At 45.6% G+C, this 18,649-nt stretch overlaps 1 protein-coding gene across 7 annotated transcripts in view; it reads left to right on the forward strand.

The window, feature by feature from the left end:
• The window catches only part of masp1 (MBL associated serine protease 1), a 55,393-nt gene that overhangs the window by 25,464 nt on the left and 11,280 nt on the right, over positions 1-18,649 (forward strand). For 5 of the 7 annotated variants that reach the window (XR_013547989.1, XM_078410162.1, XM_078410164.1 and 2 more), the window contains exon 7: positions 11,646-11,764. The exons of 1 other annotated variant lie outside the window; for it this stretch is intronic. Coding sequence is in view for 5 of the 6 variants with exons in the window: in XM_078410162.1 (XP_078266288.1) it covers positions 11,646-11,764 (119 nt within the window). In the remaining variant the exon portion in view is untranslated. Of the gene's footprint in view, positions 1-90; positions 1,260-11,645; positions 11,765-18,649 lie in introns of those variants that run through there. One more of the 7 variants, XM_078410167.1, reaches the window with a different exon arrangement.

The following is an 18,649-nucleotide window of genomic DNA, read 5'->3' on the forward strand; positions in this document are numbered from 1 at the left end:
AGAGGTACAGCGTGGGAACAGGCCCTTCGGCCCACCGGGTCCGCGCCGACCAGCAATCCCTGCACATTAACACTATCCTACACCCACTAGGAACAATTTTTACATTTACCAAGCCAATTAACCTACAAACCTGTACATCTTTGGAGTGTGGGAGGAAACCGAAGATCTCGGAGAAAACCCACGCAGGTCACGGGGAGAACGTACAAACTCCGCACAGACAGCGCCCGTGGACAGGATCGAACCCTGGTGTCCGGTGCTGATTTCGCTGTAAGGCAGCAACTCTACCGCTGTGCCACCGTGACCTTGTCAAGTACCACCTTGAAATGAAGGCCAGCCTTCTCACCTCACCTGTAGAATTATCTGCAGTCCATGTTCGAAGAATGACTTGATCAGGGCTGGATCTAAGTGGTCTTAGACAACACACTAACGCTGCATTGGTGAAGAGATTATTATTTGGCACCATTTAACAGCACTGTTGATAACATCTTCCATTACTTTTCTGATGATTTAGAGTAAACAGATCAGATCAACATTAACCAGAATGGAATGGCCGGTGTTTTGTCAGATATACCTGGGATATGTTCACACTGTTGGATGGATGTCAGTATTTTAACTATTTGAAACAACTTGGCCACTTTGTTACAGGGAGAGTGTCCAGCTCCACTTAGGCACCACTGAGAAACAGGATTGAACCCTGGTCACTGGAGCTGTGAGGCAGAACGGCCCATTGTGCTCCGTAGCACCCCTTTTTGTAGATGGATTTGATGTTCTGGGTGCTATTGATGCTGATTACTTGCTCAGATGTTCCGTTCCTGTACCAACTTCTCTTATCTACATTGCTTCATTTTCTCTTGCTGGATCCATCAGTGATTCTCTTTTATCTATTTGCGTACTAGGTAAGGGAAGTGTCATGCAAAGGCAGTAATCACACCACTAGTAACTAAACCTCATGCTGAATCACCATTGTTAACATTTACTTCTGTCTGTGGGGAATCAACTGTTTGCTTATTCTGGCTGCAGGTCACGCTGGACTCGGCCTCATTCAGTGACCTTTCATTAGTATTATCTGCTTTTGGTATTTATGTTGAAGATGATTTTCATCATGATAAATTGATACTAATTCTGCTGTAGATAATGTTATTGATATTGATGCTTGAAACTCGTGATGCCAATGATGAAGCTGAAAATAATTATGTATTGACAGTTTGAGATATCACTGTTATGGAATCATTGATAATTCTGATTAAATTTCTTTTTTTGATGAGGTAAATTTGGTCACAGATGTGTCTATTGTTCTTTCTATTGACATCCCTGGGTCAGGGGAGGGACGTGTCCATTGAATCAATGCTGGATGATGGAACCATGTAGGGCTCTGCTCTGCTCTGTTGTCTGCATCCCTGGGTTACAGTAGCTCATCATTTAATTTTAAACTTAGTTATTGACTTCCATGCCAAGTTCCTCCTTGTTCACTCCATCTAGCCCACATAATTTAATACACCTCAATTACATTTATCACTGGTCTCTTTGGGTGGCACAGCATGCAGCTGGTAGAATCATTGGCTCACAACGGCAATGTCCTGACCTCTGCTGTCTGGGTGCAGTTTGTGCATTCTCCCTGTAACCCCCTCAGATGCTCCGGTTTCCTCCCACATCCCAAAGAAGTGCACGTTGATAGGTAAATTGGCCTCTGTAAATTGCCCGTGTGTGCGTAATTCAGTGGTCGGATTAGTGGTTGATAATCAGCACAGATACGGTTGTCTGAAGGGCCAGTTTCAATGCTGTATCTTGACCACTCTGTGACAATAATTCTTCTGTTACCGTATCATAAAATGGTCACAGCAAACAAGGAGCACTGCAAATCCTTTCTCTTTTAAAAACGTTGGGCAGCACAGTGGCGTAGTGGTAGAGCTGCTGCCTCACAGCACTAGAGACCTGGATTCGATCCTATCTCTATGGGTACTGTCAGTACAGAGTTTGTACGTTCTCCCTGTGACTGCGTGGGTTTTCTCCAGGTGCTCCGGTTTCCTCGCACACTCCAAAGACGTACAGGTTTGTAAGTTTTGGTAAAATTGTAAATTGTTCCTAGTGTGTAGGATAGTGGTAGTTTGTTGGTCGATGCGGACTCAGTGGGCCAAAGGGCCTGCATCCACGCTGTATCTGAAATCTAAAAGTTTCATCCTTTGATTGAATCTGGCTCCTGTACTTCTGTCTGTGTCTTCCACCCATTGGCCATGTTTTAAAGCTCCCGTAACTTGGGTTCTTTCGCCAGTCGCCACCTTTGCTTTCCCCCCACCCCAACATTGGGAACGGCTTCTCACAAACTCTTGAGTCTGATCCGTTCATGACCTGAAATCTAAATGTCTCTAGTCTCACCGAAGTCCCTCATTCCTAGACTCTGTAAATCTCTGTTACTCCCTCTCTTTAGCCTTTACAGCCACTAAAGCGTGGTGCGTAGAACTAGACACGTTACCACTATTGTGGCAAAAACATTTTTATAAAAGTTCATCGTGACTTGCTTGTACTATATACAAAGCCCGGGATCTCAGGGATGTTTTGAGCCACTTTACATTCTATAGAATATCGAACAATCCACAATGGGACCAGGTCTTTCAGTCCAATGTCTGTGCCAAAAATGATGCCAGGTTAAACTAATCTCCTCAGTTTGCACATGATCCATATCCCTGCATATCCATGTGCCTATGTCAAAGCCCCTTAAATGCCACTATTGTATCTGCTGCCACCGTCACCTCTGGCAGAGCATTCCAGGCACCCATCGTGCTCTGTACATCGCCTTTAAACTTTGCCCCGCTCACCTCAAAACAATGCTCTAGTCTTTGTCATTTCTACCCTGGCGAAGAAGTTCTGATTGTCTACCATATCTATGCTTTCATGATTTTACATATTTCTGTCAGGTATCCCTCGCCCTCAAGTTCCAGACAGAAGTATGTAAGGTAGACACAAAATGCTGGAGCAACTCAGCGGGACAGGCAGCATCCCTGGAGAGAAGGATGGCCTTGAGTCATCTGGGGAGGGGTCTCGACCCGAGCTGTCACCCATTCCTTCTCTCGAGAGAGAGAGGCTGCCTGTCCAGCTGACTTACTCCAGCATTTTGTGTCTCCCTTCGATTTAAACCAGCATCTGCAGTTCCTTTCTATACAGAAGTATCTAAGTTTGTCCACCGAATCTTCAAGCTAATCCCTCAAATCCAGGCTGCATCCTGGTAAACATCTTCTGCACTCTTTCTCAACATGCTCAGCCATTTTCAATGAACACGCATCTGTGATTTTAATGCTCTTGGAGAATTGCTTTATATTACCTCTTGGCATTCTTCTTACCAAATTTCTTCACCTCTTATTTCTCAGCATTAAATTTAATCTGCCACATGTCCACCCATTCCAGCAACCTGTCAATCTCCTTGAAATCTGTTGTTATTCATCTTGCGTTCACCCTATCTCTCAGGTTTTTTATCATTACAAAAGCAGAAACGTTGGAGACATCCACTGCAATTCCCTCTGTACCCTCTGCCACGACCTTTGCAACGTGCAGGAGATCCAGCAACAAGCCAATGGCCATGACAGTGTTATCAAGAACATCGATAATGCAGATAATAAAAAACGTAGACCCCCGAGAACAAAAATAGAGGAGGACTTATCAAATACTGAGTGAATGTTGTACAAGTCTTATCAACCGCATTGGAACCGGAGTAGAAGCAAATCACCCAACACATGAGGGTAAGGCTAGTAATGTGATAATAGTAATTAGGTTCCTAAGTCAGTACTCTAGCTGTTAACTGACAGTGTTTTGCACAGATCTAGTGTGACCTCCACCCTCGTCTACCATATGTTTTGGTTGAAGACAGCAAGCATCTCAAGTAATTTCTCAACTGCGTTTGTCTGCCTGTCCCAGAATCGCAGGGATCTGCTAACGTGCGTTCCAAGGGCCCACGTTTCTCAATACCATCATTTACTGTCCATTCTTTGATTTCCTTCCACATTTGCAGTACGCAAACTTCCCTGGATTGAAATTCATTTTCAACTTTACTGCTTCCGAGCCGGTCCTTAAACACCTTGAAGCAGTTTGGAACGTATTTACTGTGTACCAACCACACGACTGTACTAATTCTGGTATAGTTAGTGGGCTCCTTAATTATGGCCCTGGCACATAAGCACAAGTCCACTTTTACTAATTCATGTCTCAGCCTTGTCAAATTTACCCCAATTTAGAACATTTATGTCTGGCCTGTATTTATCTTTTTCAGTAATTATGGTAATCTAACTGAATTATGATTGCTGCCTCCGAAAAAGCTTTCCAACTGCACATCGAAAGTAAGATTCTGAGTTACCAAAGCAAGACAATATTATCCGATTTCTTGATCTTGCATCAACAAGATCGCATGTCTAATTATTACATGGAGATTCAAGAGACTAGATACTGGAATCTTGAGCAAAAAACAACTGTTGGAGGAACTCAGCAGGTTGGGCAGCATCTGTGGAGGGAAATGGACAGACGGCATTTTGGATCAGGACCTTATTTCAGACTGATGAACGGTCCTGATTTGAAACATCATCTGTTCATTCACACCACCCACTGAGTTCCCCCAACAATTTTATTTTTACTCTAATTGTTACGTTACTGGGCTCAAGAGATCCTCTCCAAGCTAAATCTACATTTGATCATTGAATACTGGACTTCAGATGGATTACCGACTTCAGGAAGCATTTTATTTGGTGCTATTTCTTATGAATGTAAAGCCAAGGAATTTGGCAACGCTAAGGGATGCAGGACAAAGGTGGGTCACAAGGCGACAATGCTCTGATAGACTGGCAGAAGAAGCTCACATCAGTAAAACGCCGTTCAGCTCCCGTGCCCAAGAAAAAACATCTTTTTGTGAAAAATTCCGCAAATGTTATAATTCTTTCATGAGACATGGAAGTGCTAGCAATTCCAGCACTTATCTAAGCATCATTCCTCCTTTTGATATGAGTGGATGCCAAGTCCTTTTAGGGACACACTCCTTGCATCTGGAATTATAGATTGGCCAGACCATATGACCTCCTTCCTGAAGGACAATGGGGATTCAGGTGAGTTTTTGCAAAAGTGCATTAGCTTCATGGTTTCAATTACAGAGTCTATCTATTTTGTACAGTTTATTTCTCAGCTGTGGTAATGAGATTTTAACAAGATTACCTTGGATGAAGTTGGCGTCAGAAACATTATGTAAAATTAAAAACAAAATCCTAGTCAGAGAATCATCAGGGTTATGCAGCATGGAAACGGGTCCTTCAGTCCAACACATCCATGCTGGCCAAGGTGCTTCTGTGGATGCCCAACAGGACAGATCTAGCACAATTGGGAATGTGCAGATAGAATTACAGTTGGACGAGAATGAAGTGTTGTATTTAGGTGTTCAACCAGGATGGAGCTTGCACAGTAAATGGAGCGGCTGCGGGATTGTTGTAGAGCAGTGTCGAGCGCTACAAGCAGCCCTGATTACCATTTAAATCAGTCATGCTTTCGGTTTGTGTTATGGGTTGTTAATAGCGGATGGTTCCCTGAAAGTGGGGACTCAGATAGACGGTGATGAAGAAGGCGTGTTTTCCTTCACCAGTTCCCTACTACTGAACTTTGGCTAATTGGTGTTTTCTCGTTCCCTGTTGCCTTAAATGGCGAGGGCACATTTGTTGCCTTCCAAACCACAGGAATCATTCCTGAATCAATATAACTGAAACATGAAAAACAACGCACACATTATCTCCATTGCCACCTCTTCCATAACTCTGGCATTTAGATCTTGTGTTTTGTCTCACCAACTTTTCTGATACCATATTTTTGATTGCCACTCAGTTATTTAGTCTTTCCAGCAATGTGATCAACCGTGAGTAGCAATGGGCATTCATTCTCAGCTCTAGCTTCGTGTGGCCATCTGTTGTAGGTTTGTTCACTGGGTGCAGCATGATGGAGGAATCTGGGACGTTATTCTAAGATGTAATGCAGTGAGTGTGCCTGTGCCAGGGTCTCACTTACATGGTCTGTGGGAATCTCTGAAACAGAAATGTAATTAGTTTTATATTGGAGACGGTGAGGCAGCGATGGGTGGAAAAAGGGTAATAGGATAGCTGTTCAAATCAGGTATTGCTTTTGGTTTGGGTTCGATATTGTTAAAAGCTGATCTGTGGGACATGTGGGACCAGACTTGCAGAGAGAAAGAGAAAAGCAGCCAAACGTCACAGGGAGACGATGTGTCGAAAGGGCCAGTTCTGATATGGACTCAAATAAAGAGCCAGTTACCTGCAGTTGGAGAATTTAATACTGAGTCTCGAAGCCTGCAGTGTCCTAGATAGAAGATGAGGTGCTTTCCTCAAGTTTCCCTTGATCCTCATTGTAGCAGTGCAGGATGTCCTAGAGAATGACCAGTGTGAGAGTGGGATGGAGAATTAAAATGACAGGCATCAGAGAACTCAGGGTCTTGTGTCCTGATGGTGAGTGTTCTGCATAGAGCATAGAACTCAGGTTCGATCCTGACTACGGGTGCTGCACTGTAAGGAGTTTGTACGTTCTCCCCGTGACCTGCGTGGGTTTTCTCCGAGATCTTCGGTTTCCTCCCACACTCCAAAGACGTACAGGTATGTAGGTTAATTGGCTGGGTAAATGTAAAAATTGGCCCTAGTGGGTGTAGGATAGTGTTAATGTACGGGGATCGCTGGGCGGCACGGACTTGGAGGGCCGAATAGGCCTGTTTCCGGCTGTATAGATATTATATGATAAGATAACAGTATAGCACAGGACCAGGTCGTTTGGCCCATAATGTCTTTGCCAAGCTAAACTTCTGTCATCTGCCTGCACATGATCAATATCCCTCTATTCCCTGCATCCATACGAATCAATCACCCAATCTGTGCTTGGTTTCACCAACATTGTCAATGGCGAATGCTGTATGCCAGGATGGAAGAAATCAAAAATGAATTGCTGCTTCATCTGGAAAAACTGGGATCATTAGATGAAGGGAAGAGTTGAAAAGACATGTGATTGACAGGAAAGTGCTGTAAGGTGGGGAGTGGTGATGGAAAAGACAGAGTGGGCCAAGGAGTTTTGAAGAGGGCCATCCTTTTAAAATGCTGAATCAGTGTTTGATTGTGGCTCCAGCAGCTGGCAGAAATGATGAAAGGTGTATGTGAAAATGAGGCTTGTGGAGTGGAAGGTGAGGGAACCAGGGAACTATTCTTGATCTGCCCAGGAGAAGGGGTGAGAGCAGAGGTGCAGAAAGCAGATCAAGTGCAGGCTCGGGCTCTGTCCACTTTGGGAGAGGGAAGCAACATTTACGCATTATGTCGATGAATCGAACAACAACCTGATGTAGTCGGACATGGCCGTAACTATAGAGACCTGGAGAAGTTGCTTCATCCATCTATCCATGTGGTGCTGTTTAAGAGGAGGCAGCCAGCTAACGGTTTGGAGCCATGGTGACGTACTCTGCTTGAAGACGAGCACGCGCCACTGCCATGACCTCCAGCATGTAGCTGCAACATGTAGCTCAGGCACATGTGAAAGCAACCACTCCTCTCACAATCCATGGGCAGGGCCTTTCCTACCACACAGTGTACAGGCATGAGGGAATAACTCATGGAGCTCTCAAATTGATTCAGTCTCATTGGAGCAGGTCAAAAATGGGAAGGAAGATCTCATCCTAATTGTCACAACGTGCAAACTCAGAGAAATTGGAGCATGGTTACAGGGTGAGTGAGAGATCACTGCCTACACCATGAGAGATGGATATATTTGACCATACCTGAAGTGGATGGATGTGTCCGTGACAGCATAATTAGTGGAGGCCCTCTCCTGCCTTCCCGAAGGCACACTCCATCGTGTGCCACTACAACTGTGCTAAATGGGTTAGGCAACATTTCAGGCTCAAGGCAGGGCTGTCATCAACAACAGGAATGTGCCCCCACCATCTGTAACCTCTCGGCCTGCTGTACTCTACTCTTTCCCATCAGGTCAAGTCAGGTGACAAGCCTCTGGTTCAGAGGAGAAAGAGCTTACTCGGAGCAGCACATGCAGACATAAAGATGATGTAATGGCAGCCAAGGACCACGAGCTCGCTATACTGTGCCCTTGACACAGCCCGGTAATCTCAGGATCAACAGATCAGATTAAAGCTCTGGGTTCAATCACATCTGGTCATGCGTGTTGGTGGGCAGGTGAACAGCCATCGGAGGAGGTTCCAAGAGATGTCCCCCCATCTCCATCAATAGTTTGTGGGTGCTGGAACCAAGGCCAGAAGTGCTGAAGAGGTGGTGAAGACAGGTTTGACGCCATGGGCACGGAACTTGTCTCCAGCCCACTTGATATCAAGAAACAGTTGAGAACACTGGATGCAGCAAGGGTAGTGAGACCAGATATCCCAGCAAGAGCATTCAGAGCTGCACTCCAAGACTAACTTGCACCTCCAGGCAAGTAAGGTTGGTATCTATTCACAAAATGCTGGAGTAACTCAGCAGGTCAGGCAGCATCTCGGGAGAGAAGGAATGGGTGACGTTTCGGGTCGAGACCCTTCTTCAGACTGATGTCGGGGGTGGGACAAAGGAAGGATATAGGTGGAGACAGGAAGATAGAGGGAGATCTGGGAAGGAGATGGGGAAGGGTTGGTATCTATGCTGGTTGCAATAGGAAAAAGTCAAGAAATTAGAAAGGACAGGTTCAAATTAACTTCCATTGTGTTTTTCCAGTTGCCAGTTACAACACTTGCATCTACTTCACAGCATGAAGAATTGTCAAGGCACGCCCTGTTCTCAAAAATCAACACAAATCTAATGCCGCTAATGATGTCAATCAGTTCACTGTAAATCATCATCTAAGTGATGGAAGCTGTTATCAATGCTAGTTAGTGGCACTCATTCACCAGTAACTTGCTCTGATTTGGGTTTCACGAGGAGCAATCAGCTCCAGTCCTTTTTAATTTATTGTGGTTTTTAATGTATACATATTTTTGTTTATTGTTATCTGAAAATGAGTACTGTGTACTTGTGAGTCCTGTTCACTGGCCTGCAATGCTGCAGCTGGTCACCATTTCATTGTTCCTTTGTCAGTACATATGATAAACATTCTTGACATGTTCCAGATGTTGGGGGTGTCCAGAACCAGGGGCCACAGTTTAATAGTAAGGGGTGGGCCATTTTGAACGGAAGAACTTTTTCACCCAGAGAGTTGTGAATTTGTGGAATTCTCTGCCTCAGAAGGCAGTGGGGGCCAATTCTCTGGATGCTTTCAAGAGAGTTAGACAGAGCTCTTAATGATATGTGGAGAAGGCAGGAACAGGGTACTGATTGTGGATGATCAGCCATGATCACAGTGAATGGCGGTACTGGCTCGAAGGGCCAAATTGCCTCCTCCTGCACCTATTGTCTATTGTCTCTGTTGACCATTGTAGCCTTGGTCCAACTGGGGAACATAAAGGTGATGTGACAGTGACTGCTGTTAATGCCAAGGCAGCTATTGACCAATTATGGCCCTGTGGTCCCGAGTAAAACATGTACTTCTACAATAATGTGCGTTTCAAAAACACATTGAGTATATGTGAGTAATGAATGAGGGAATATTATTTGCATTCCGACTTAGTTATAAAGTGATTTTAACCAGGAACTTGCAGAACTACTTAAGTTACTTTGGAAATTGACAAGCAGAAAATAAGCAACAGCACAGGGGAAATAAAACCTGTTTCCATGAAACCTCCCCACAGTAATCAGCCACCATTGCCTCTTAAAAACAGTTAGCACTTTTAATCTTTTACAGTCTTTAGCATTTTGTTTCCAATAACAAAAATATTGCTATTGAGAAGACCTCTATTTTCGAAAATACTGCAGGAAAAATAACTGATAGTGTGACCTTCACTCTCTAGACTCTAATTCTCCCCTCCCTCCCCCCCCCCCCCCCCCCCCCCATTGACACAACTGTCATCATGATTTTCTGCAAAAGGATGTTCTTTGGTAATACAACTGTTGCCTTACAGCAGAACCCACTGCACTGAAATCTGGGCTCGAGTGAAGATCATGGCCATGGTTGAAGTGGTACCTCACTTGTGATTGTACTCCCAGTCTCAGGATATCAGGAGTTGTTCAGGACAATGTCTCCAGCAGTTTTATCAACTACCTCCTTTTCATTGTAAGGTTCAAAGTGCTTGGCATCCTGATCTCCAGTGCTGTTTGTGTGGAGTTTGCACGTTCTGCCTGTATTTCCTCTGGGCATTCTGATTTCTTCCCATATACTAAATTTGTGCTGTTTGATCGGTAAATTGACTGCTATAATTTACTCCACGTTTAAGTGGGAGGGAGGTAAATTGGGGAGGTGTTAATAGGCATATGAGAGAGAATAAATAAATAAATGAGTCCAGAGCTGCTATGGACTAGATGGACCAAACAGCCTCAATATTGTGAGAAGATATGAAATATGAACACTGAATGTTACATGTTGGGGATCCTGTGACGAATCTCTCCACCATCAACGAGACACAAGCAAGATTGTGAGGGGAGACCTATGTTCTTCTAGAGGAGTTGAGCTCCAACAACTCAGGAAATTCTCGCATTCAGGAAAAAGCACCTCACTTGATGAGCAGCCATCCGTTACGTTAAACATTAATTCCCTCCACCACCAAAGTGCTACGGCTGAGTTAAACATCTACAAAATTCACTGCTGATCTCTTCCAGGCTACTCCATTGGCTCTTGCCAACTCAAGAAATGTATCTATCTCCCTGACGAACAAAAGCAGCAGGTGCAGGGGGACATCCCACCTGCAGCCCCCCTTCCCAAACACTGCACCTCTCTGGAGATGTGTGGTCTTGCCTTCATTGTTGCTTCGTCCTAGTCCCCAGAATCTCTGCAGCAGCAGTGGGAACACCTTCACCATGAGCACTGCAGCGGTTATGGAAAACAACCAACCTTTAATGGCAGTTATGGATGGGCAGTAAATTCAGTCCAATAAAATGAATAGATAAAAAGTTATTAAATATATAATGATGTTTAAGAGAAACAGATTTGCTTCGTCGAGGACACAACCTTGTGTCTAAATGACAATGCTGGCCAATGCTAACGGTATTTGTTTTAATTTGCATTTGTTTACTGAACTGAGTTGAGTTCCCTGTCTGCCTGGGTGATGTTTAAAATCAGTTTCCCAGATCACCTAGCCTCTGAATTACTGATTGAGTAACAGAATGATTGAATGTGGTTCCCCTAAGTGTGGCTGCAGCCTGGACAATGCCCAAGTTAAGACTGCAGCAAAGGGTTGGTGACTTTCCTGGAACTGCTCATGCTGCTGAGGCTGTGAGGAAGGCCAGACCTTGATAGTTCCAGTCCAGAGCCCATCACAGTCACGCTGCAGATTAATTAGTTCACAATGTTAGGGTGTGTGGCTACTGCGGACAGGAGAGAGAGCTGCTGGAGAGAGCAAGCAAGATTCCCCAGAGGGGATCGATGATAGAAATGACTGTCATGGGCCTCCTCCAGTGTCATAGTGAGGCCCACTGCAAATTGGAGGAACAGCACCTCATAGAAATGATTGCGACTTGGGACTGGACCCTGAGATAGTCTTTGTGCTGGGGAAGAGATGAGGAAACATACAGGATACATGTCAACATATCTTTGTGTTTATGTAGGCACTCATTGTCCTGTGATCCAGCCACCCCTCAATGGCAAAGTTGAACCTGTCCTGGAAGCTTATTCATTCAAAGATCAAGTCCAGATTAGATGCAACGTGGGATTTAAATTTGTGAAGGTATTTTATCTTAAAGCTCATTTCAGCATCGTTTCTGTGTAGTGATCACCAATGTTCTGTTTTACTTTTGCAAGTATACAGTTGAGAAGGCATGGATAAAAACCTGACTCTGGCTGTAATCTGTTATCTGAGGCTGGGCTCGGAGCGTAATATCAGCAACTAATGTAACTAGAAATTCACAGACAGCGTCTCCATTCATTCCACACTAGTTGTGATCAGTCCAGCAGGAAGTGGCTTTATTCCCCATCACCTCTCCAACTCCATCCTTGATCCTCTCGAGTTGAAGAATAACTGCACATTCCAGGGTATGGAGTCATCAGGCATGACGGGCAGATGCAAAGCATTGATTACGGAGTATGTTCTTGCAGAGATGAGGCAGGATGTCATAAGGTCATAAGTTATAGGAGCAGAATTAGACCATTCGGCCCATCAAGTCTACTCCATTCAATCATGGCTGATCTATCTCTCCCTCCTAACCCCATTCTCCTACCTTCTCCCCATGACCCCTGACACCCGTACGAATCAAGAATCTCTTCCTTAAAAATATTCATTGTCCTGGCCTCCACAGTTTTCTGTGGCAAAGAATTCCACAGATTCACCACCCTCTGACTAAAGAAATTCCTCCTCATCTCCTTCCTAAAGGAACGTCCTTTAATTTTGAGGCTATGATCTCTAGTCCTAGACACTCCCACTAGTGGAAACATCCTCTCCACATCCACTCTATCCAAGCCTTTCATTATTCAGTACTTTTCAATGAGGTCCCCCCCTCATTCTTCAAGAGAGAGTTAGATATAGTTCTTGGGGCTAACGGAATCAAAGGATATGGGGAGAAAGCAGGAACGGGGTAATGATTCTGCATGATCAGCCATCATCATATTGAATGGCAGTGCTGGCTTGAAGGGCCAAATGGCCTACCCCTGCACCCTATTTTCTACGTTTCTAAACTTCGGCAAGTAATAGGCCCAGTGCCATTCGGTGCTCATCATGTGTTAACCCACTCATTCCTGGGATCACTCTTGTAAACCTCCTCTGGACCCTCTCCAGGCCTAGCACATCCTTCCTTGGATGTGGTGCCCAGAATTCCTCACATTACTCCAAATGCAGCCTGACCAGCGCCTTATAGGGACTGTGTGTTCGAGCCCTCTTGAAATAAATGCCAGCATTGCGGGACAGGCAGCAACTCTGGAGAGATGGAATGGGTGACGTTTCAGGTTGAGACCTTTCAGACTGATGTCAGGGGAGTGGGCGGGACAAAGATAGAATGTAGTCGGAGACAGTAAGACTAGTGGGAGAACTGGGAAGGGGGAGGGGATGGAGAGAGAGAGGGAAAGCAAGGGCTATTTGAAGTTAAAGAAGTCAATGTTCATATTGCTGGGGTGTAAACTACCCAAGCAAAATATGGGGTGCTGTTGCTCCAATTTGCGTTGGGCCTCACTCTGACAAAGGGGAGGCCCAGGACAGAAAGGTCAGATTGGGAATGGGAGGGGGGAGTTAAAGTGCTGAGTAACCGGGAGATCAGGTAGGTTTGGGCGGACTGAGCGGAGGTGTTCAGCGAAACGATCGCCGAGCCTGCGCTTGGTCTCGCCGATATACAGGAGTTGACACATGGAACAGCGGATACAGTAGATGAGGTTGGAGGAGGTGCAGGTGAACTTCTGCCTCACCTGAAAAGACTGTCGGGTTCCTTGGATGGAGTCGAGGGGGGAGGTAAAGGGACAGGTGTTGCATCTCTTGCGATTGCAGAGGAAAGTACCTGGGGAGGGGGTGGTTTGGGTGGGAAGGAACGAGTTGACCAGGGAGTTACGGAGGGAACGGTCTCTGCGAAAGGCAGAAAGGGGTGGAGATGGGAAGATGTGGCCAGTAGTGGGATCCCGTTGGAGGTGGTGAAAATGTTGGAGGGTTATATGCTGTATGCGACGGCTGATGGGGTGGAAGGTGAGGACAAGGGGGACTCTATCCTTGTGAATGGGGGGAGGGGAGTAAGAGTGGAGCTGCGGGATATAGAGGAGACCCTAATGAGAGCCTCATCTGTAATGGAAGAGGGGAACCCCGTTCCCTAAGGAATGAGAACATCTCCGATGACCTGGGTTGGGCAACCTCATCCTGGGTGCAGATGCTGTTTAGACGGAGGAATTGAGAGTAGGGGATGGAGTCTTTACAGGAAGCAGGGTGGGAAGAAGTGTAGTCTAGATAGCTATGGGAGTCAGTGGGTTTGTAATAGATATCAGTCGATAGTCTGTCTCCTGTGATGGAGACGGTGAGATCTAGAAATGGTAGGGAGATGGTCCAATGGAAATGGTCCCAATTCTTCAGTCTATGCCGCATCTGCGCCCAGGATGAGGTTTTCCATACCAGGTCATCAGAGATGTCCTCATTCTTTAGGGAACGGAGGTCCCCCCCCTCCATTATAGATGAGGCTCTCACTAGGGTCTCCTCGATATCCGCGGCTCCGCTCTTGCCCCCCATTCGTCCCTCTTGCCCTCACCTTCCACCCCATCAGCCATCACATACAGCATATAATTCTCCAACGTTTTCGCCACCTCCAACGGGATCCCATTACCGGCCACATCTTCCCATCTCCCCCCTTTCAGCAGAGACCATTCCCTCCACAACTCCCTGGTCAACTCATCCCTTCCCACCCAAACCACCCCCTCCCCAGGTATTTTCCCCTGCAACCACAGGAGATGCAACACCTGCCCCTTTACCTCCACCTTCGACTCCATCCAAGGACCCCGACAGTCCTTTCAGGTGAGGCAGAGTTTCCTCCTCCAACCACATCTGCTGTATCCGCTGTTCCAGGTGTCAACTCCTGTATATCGGTGAGACCAAGTGCAGGCTCGGCGATCGTTTCCCTGAACACCTCCACTCAGTCTGCCTTAAACTTCCTGATCTCCAGGTTGCTCAGCACTTCAACTCCCCCTCCCATTCCCAATCTGACCTTTCTGACCAGGGCCACCTCCACTGTCAGAGTGAGCACAAATTGGAGTAACAGCACCTCGTATTTCACTTGGGTAGCTTATACCCCAGCAGTATGAACATTGACTTCTCTAACTTCAAATAGCCCTTGCTTTCCCCATCCCATCCCCCTTCCCAGTTCTCCCACCAGTCTTACTGTCTCCGACTACATTCTATCTTTGTCCCACCCACTTCCCCTGACATCAGTCTGAAGAAGGGTCTCGACCCGAAACGTCACCCATTCCTTCAGTCCAGAGATGCTGCCTGTTACTCCAGCATTTGTGTCTTAAACTTCGACTTAGACCGGCATCTGCAGTTCTTTCCTACACACAATGCTAGCATTGTATTTACCTTCTTTACTACCGATTCGACTTCCAGATGAACCTTTTGAGAATCCTGCACCAGCATTCCCAAGTCCCTTTGCACCTCCGATTTCTGTATTCTCTTCCCATTTCGAAAATAGTCTATGCCTTTATTCCTACCAAAATGCATGACTCCACACTTTGCTACACTATATTCCATCTGCCATTTCTCTGCCCACTCTCCCAACCTGTCTAGGTCTTTCTGCAGAGTCCTTGCTTTCTCTGCACTACCTGCCCCTCCACCTATTTGCGTATCATCCACAAACATGGCCACAAAGCCTTCAATCACCTGGTCCAAATCATTAATATACAACGTGAAGAGTAGTGGCCCCAGCACCGACCCCTGCGGAACTCCACTAGTCACTGGCGGCCAAGCAGAAAAAGCCTCCTTTGTTGCCACTCTTTGCCTTCTGCCAACCAGCCAGCCTGCTGTCCATGCTACCGTGTGCTCTCATCTTCCTTAGCAGCCTCACATGTGGCACTTTATCAAAGGCTTTCTGAAAGTCTAGGTAAACAACATCCACTGACTCTCCTTTGTCTGTCCTACTATTTCCTTCTTCAAAGAATTCCAGCACATTCATCAGGCAGGATCTCTACTTCACAAAACCATGCTGACCGGCCTATTTTATCATAGAAACATAGAAAATAGGTGCAGGAGTAGACCATTTGGCCCTTTGAACCAGCACTGCCATTCAATATGATCATGGCTGATCATCCAAAATCAGTACCCCGTTCCTGTTTTCTCCCCATATGTCTTGATTCCGTTAGCCCTCAGAGCTAAATCTAACTCTTGAATATATCCAGTGAATTGGCCTCTATTGCCTTCTGTGGCAGAGAATTCCACAGATTCACAACTTCCTGGGTGAAAAGGTCTTTCCTCATCTCGCCCCTTATTCATAAACTGTGGCCCCTGGTTCTGGACTTCCCCAACATCGGGAACATTTTTCCTGCACCTAGCCTGCCCCATCCCTTGAAAATTTTATATGTTTCTATAAGATCCCCTCTCATCCTTCTAAATTCCAGTGAATATAAACCCAGTCGATCCATTCTTTCATCATCCGTCAGTCCTGTCATCCCGGGAATTAACCTGGTGAATCTATGTTGCACTCCCTCAATGTCAAGAATGTTCTTCCTCAAATTAGGAAACCAAAACTGCACACAGTACTCCAGGTGTGGTCTCACCAGGGTCCTGTACAACTGCAGTAGGACCTCCTTGCTCCTGTACTCAAATCCTTTCCCTATGAAGTCCAACATGCCATTTGCTTTCTTCACTGCCTGCTGTATCTGCATGCTTACTTTCAGTGACTGATGTACAAGGACACCCAGGTCTTGTTGCACCTCCCCTTTTCCTAACTTGACACCATTGAGATAATAATCTGCCGCCTTGTTCTTTCCACCAAAGTGGATAACCTCACATTTATCCACATTACACTGCATCTGCCCATTCACCCAACCTATCCAAGTCACCATAACATCCTCCTCGCAGCTCACAGTGCCACCCAGCTTTGTGTCATCCGCAAACTTGGAGATGTTACATTTAATTCCTTTGTCTAAATCGTTAATATATATATTGAAAATAACCGGGGTCCCAGCACTGAGCCTTGCGGCACCCCACCAGTCAATGCCTGCCATTCTGAAAAGGACCCGTTAATTCCTACTCTTTGCTTCCTGTCTGCCAACCATGAACTTCTAAGTACTCCATAACCTCATCCTTGAAAATGGATTCTAAAATTTTACCAGCCACTGAAGTCAGACTAACCGGTTTATAGTTTGCACTATTCTGCTTTGCTCCCTTCTTGTGCAGCAGGGTAATATTGGCAATTTTCCAATCGTCTGGAACGCTCCTGACTAGTGATTCTTGAAATATCACTATTAATGCCTCCACAATCTTTAAAGCCACCTCTTTCAGAACCCTAGGGTGCAGTCCATCCGGTCCAGGTGGACCTTCAGACCTTTCAGCTTCCCAAGCACCTTCTCCCCAGTAATAGCCACTCCGCTAACTTCCACCCCCTGACTCTCTGGAATTTCAGGCCAATTGCTGGTGTCTTCCACTGTGAAGACTGATGCAAAAAAGTAATTCAACTCTTCAGCCATTTCTTTATTCCCCATTATCACTTTGCCTACATTATTTTCCAGCGGTCCAACGTCCACTCTTGCCTCTTTTTTACTCTTTATATAACTGAAGAAACTCTTGCTATCCTCTTTTATATTATCAGCTAGCTTACCTTCGTATTTCATCTTTTCTCCCCGTTTTGCCCTTTTAGTTTCCTTCTGTTGTTCTTTAAAAGCTTCCCAATCCTTGAAGACCATAAAAGGGGTATTCAGGGGTAGAGCATGGAGAAGCTACTTGTAGGTAGGCCCACATCCTTCCAATGGGAGATTTTCAAGAGTAAAAGAATGAGCGTTCTGGGCCAATGTGTTCCCACAAGGGTGAAAAGTCCAAGTCCAAGGAAGACTGGATGTCAAAGAATGTGGGTACTGAATAATAGCATAGAGAACTGAAAATTGGAGGCTCTTGCAAAGAGTTTTAAATTACTACTGGCCACAAGTGGCTGGAGGACAATGAATCTGGTACCATTGTTCAGGAAGGGAGGCAGGGATAAACCAGACAATCCCAGACTGTGAATGTAACATCAGTGGTCGGGCGTTACTGGAAAATAATCAGGGACACCATTTCTCCAGCCTTGGAAATGCAGGGATATTTTTCAGAACATTTTACAACCACTGAAGTACTTTTGAAGTTTAGTTGCTGTTAGCACACAGGAAATGTGATGGCTAGCATGCAATCAAGCTCCCACTGTTAGCAGAATGATAATTAGCAGGTTAGCTGTTTCAGAAACGTTGTTTCCTGTATATGGAGGCACCAGAGACTGCAGATGCTGGAATTTGGATCATAAAACAAACCACTGGAGAAACTCAGTGGGTCGGGCAGCATCTGTGGAGCACCATCAACCCTGATGCAGAGTTTCATAGAAACAGACAATAGGTGCAGGAGTAGGCCATTCAGCCCCAAGAGCTAGCACCGCCATTCAATATGATCATGGCTGATCATCCAAAATCAATAACCCATTCCGGCCTTTTCCCCGTATCCCTTGATCCCCCTAGCCCTAAGAGCTAAAACTAATTCTCTCTTGCGAGGAGGAGGAATTTATTTAGTCAGAGGGTGGTGAATCTATGGAATCCATTACCACAGAAGGCTGTGGAGGCCAAGCCAATGGATGTTTCTAAGACAGACATAGATAGATTCTTGATTAGTACGGGGTATAGGGGAGAAGGCAGGAGAATGGCCAGGATTGAGAGATCGATCAGCCATGATTGAACGGTGGAGTAGACCTGATGGGCCGAATGGCCTAATTCTGTTCCTATCACTTATGAATTTATGAACTTATGATGCTGCAAGTATGCAAATCTTTTTATATAATTTTAAAGTTTTTTGTATAATTTTCGAATGTTTCAACTTGAAACATTTGAAATTTTCTCTCCCCCCCCCCCCCCCACCCCAACAGATACTGATTGACCCACTAAGTTCCTTCAGCAGACCGGTTGTGATTCAGCAGGTTACTCAGTC

Source organism: Rhinoraja longicauda, chromosome 13 (assembly GCF_053455715.1).
Source record: "Rhinoraja longicauda isolate Sanriku21f chromosome 13, sRhiLon1.1, whole genome shotgun sequence".
NCBI lineage: Eukaryota > Metazoa > Chordata > Chondrichthyes > Rajiformes > Arhynchobatidae > Rhinoraja > Rhinoraja longicauda.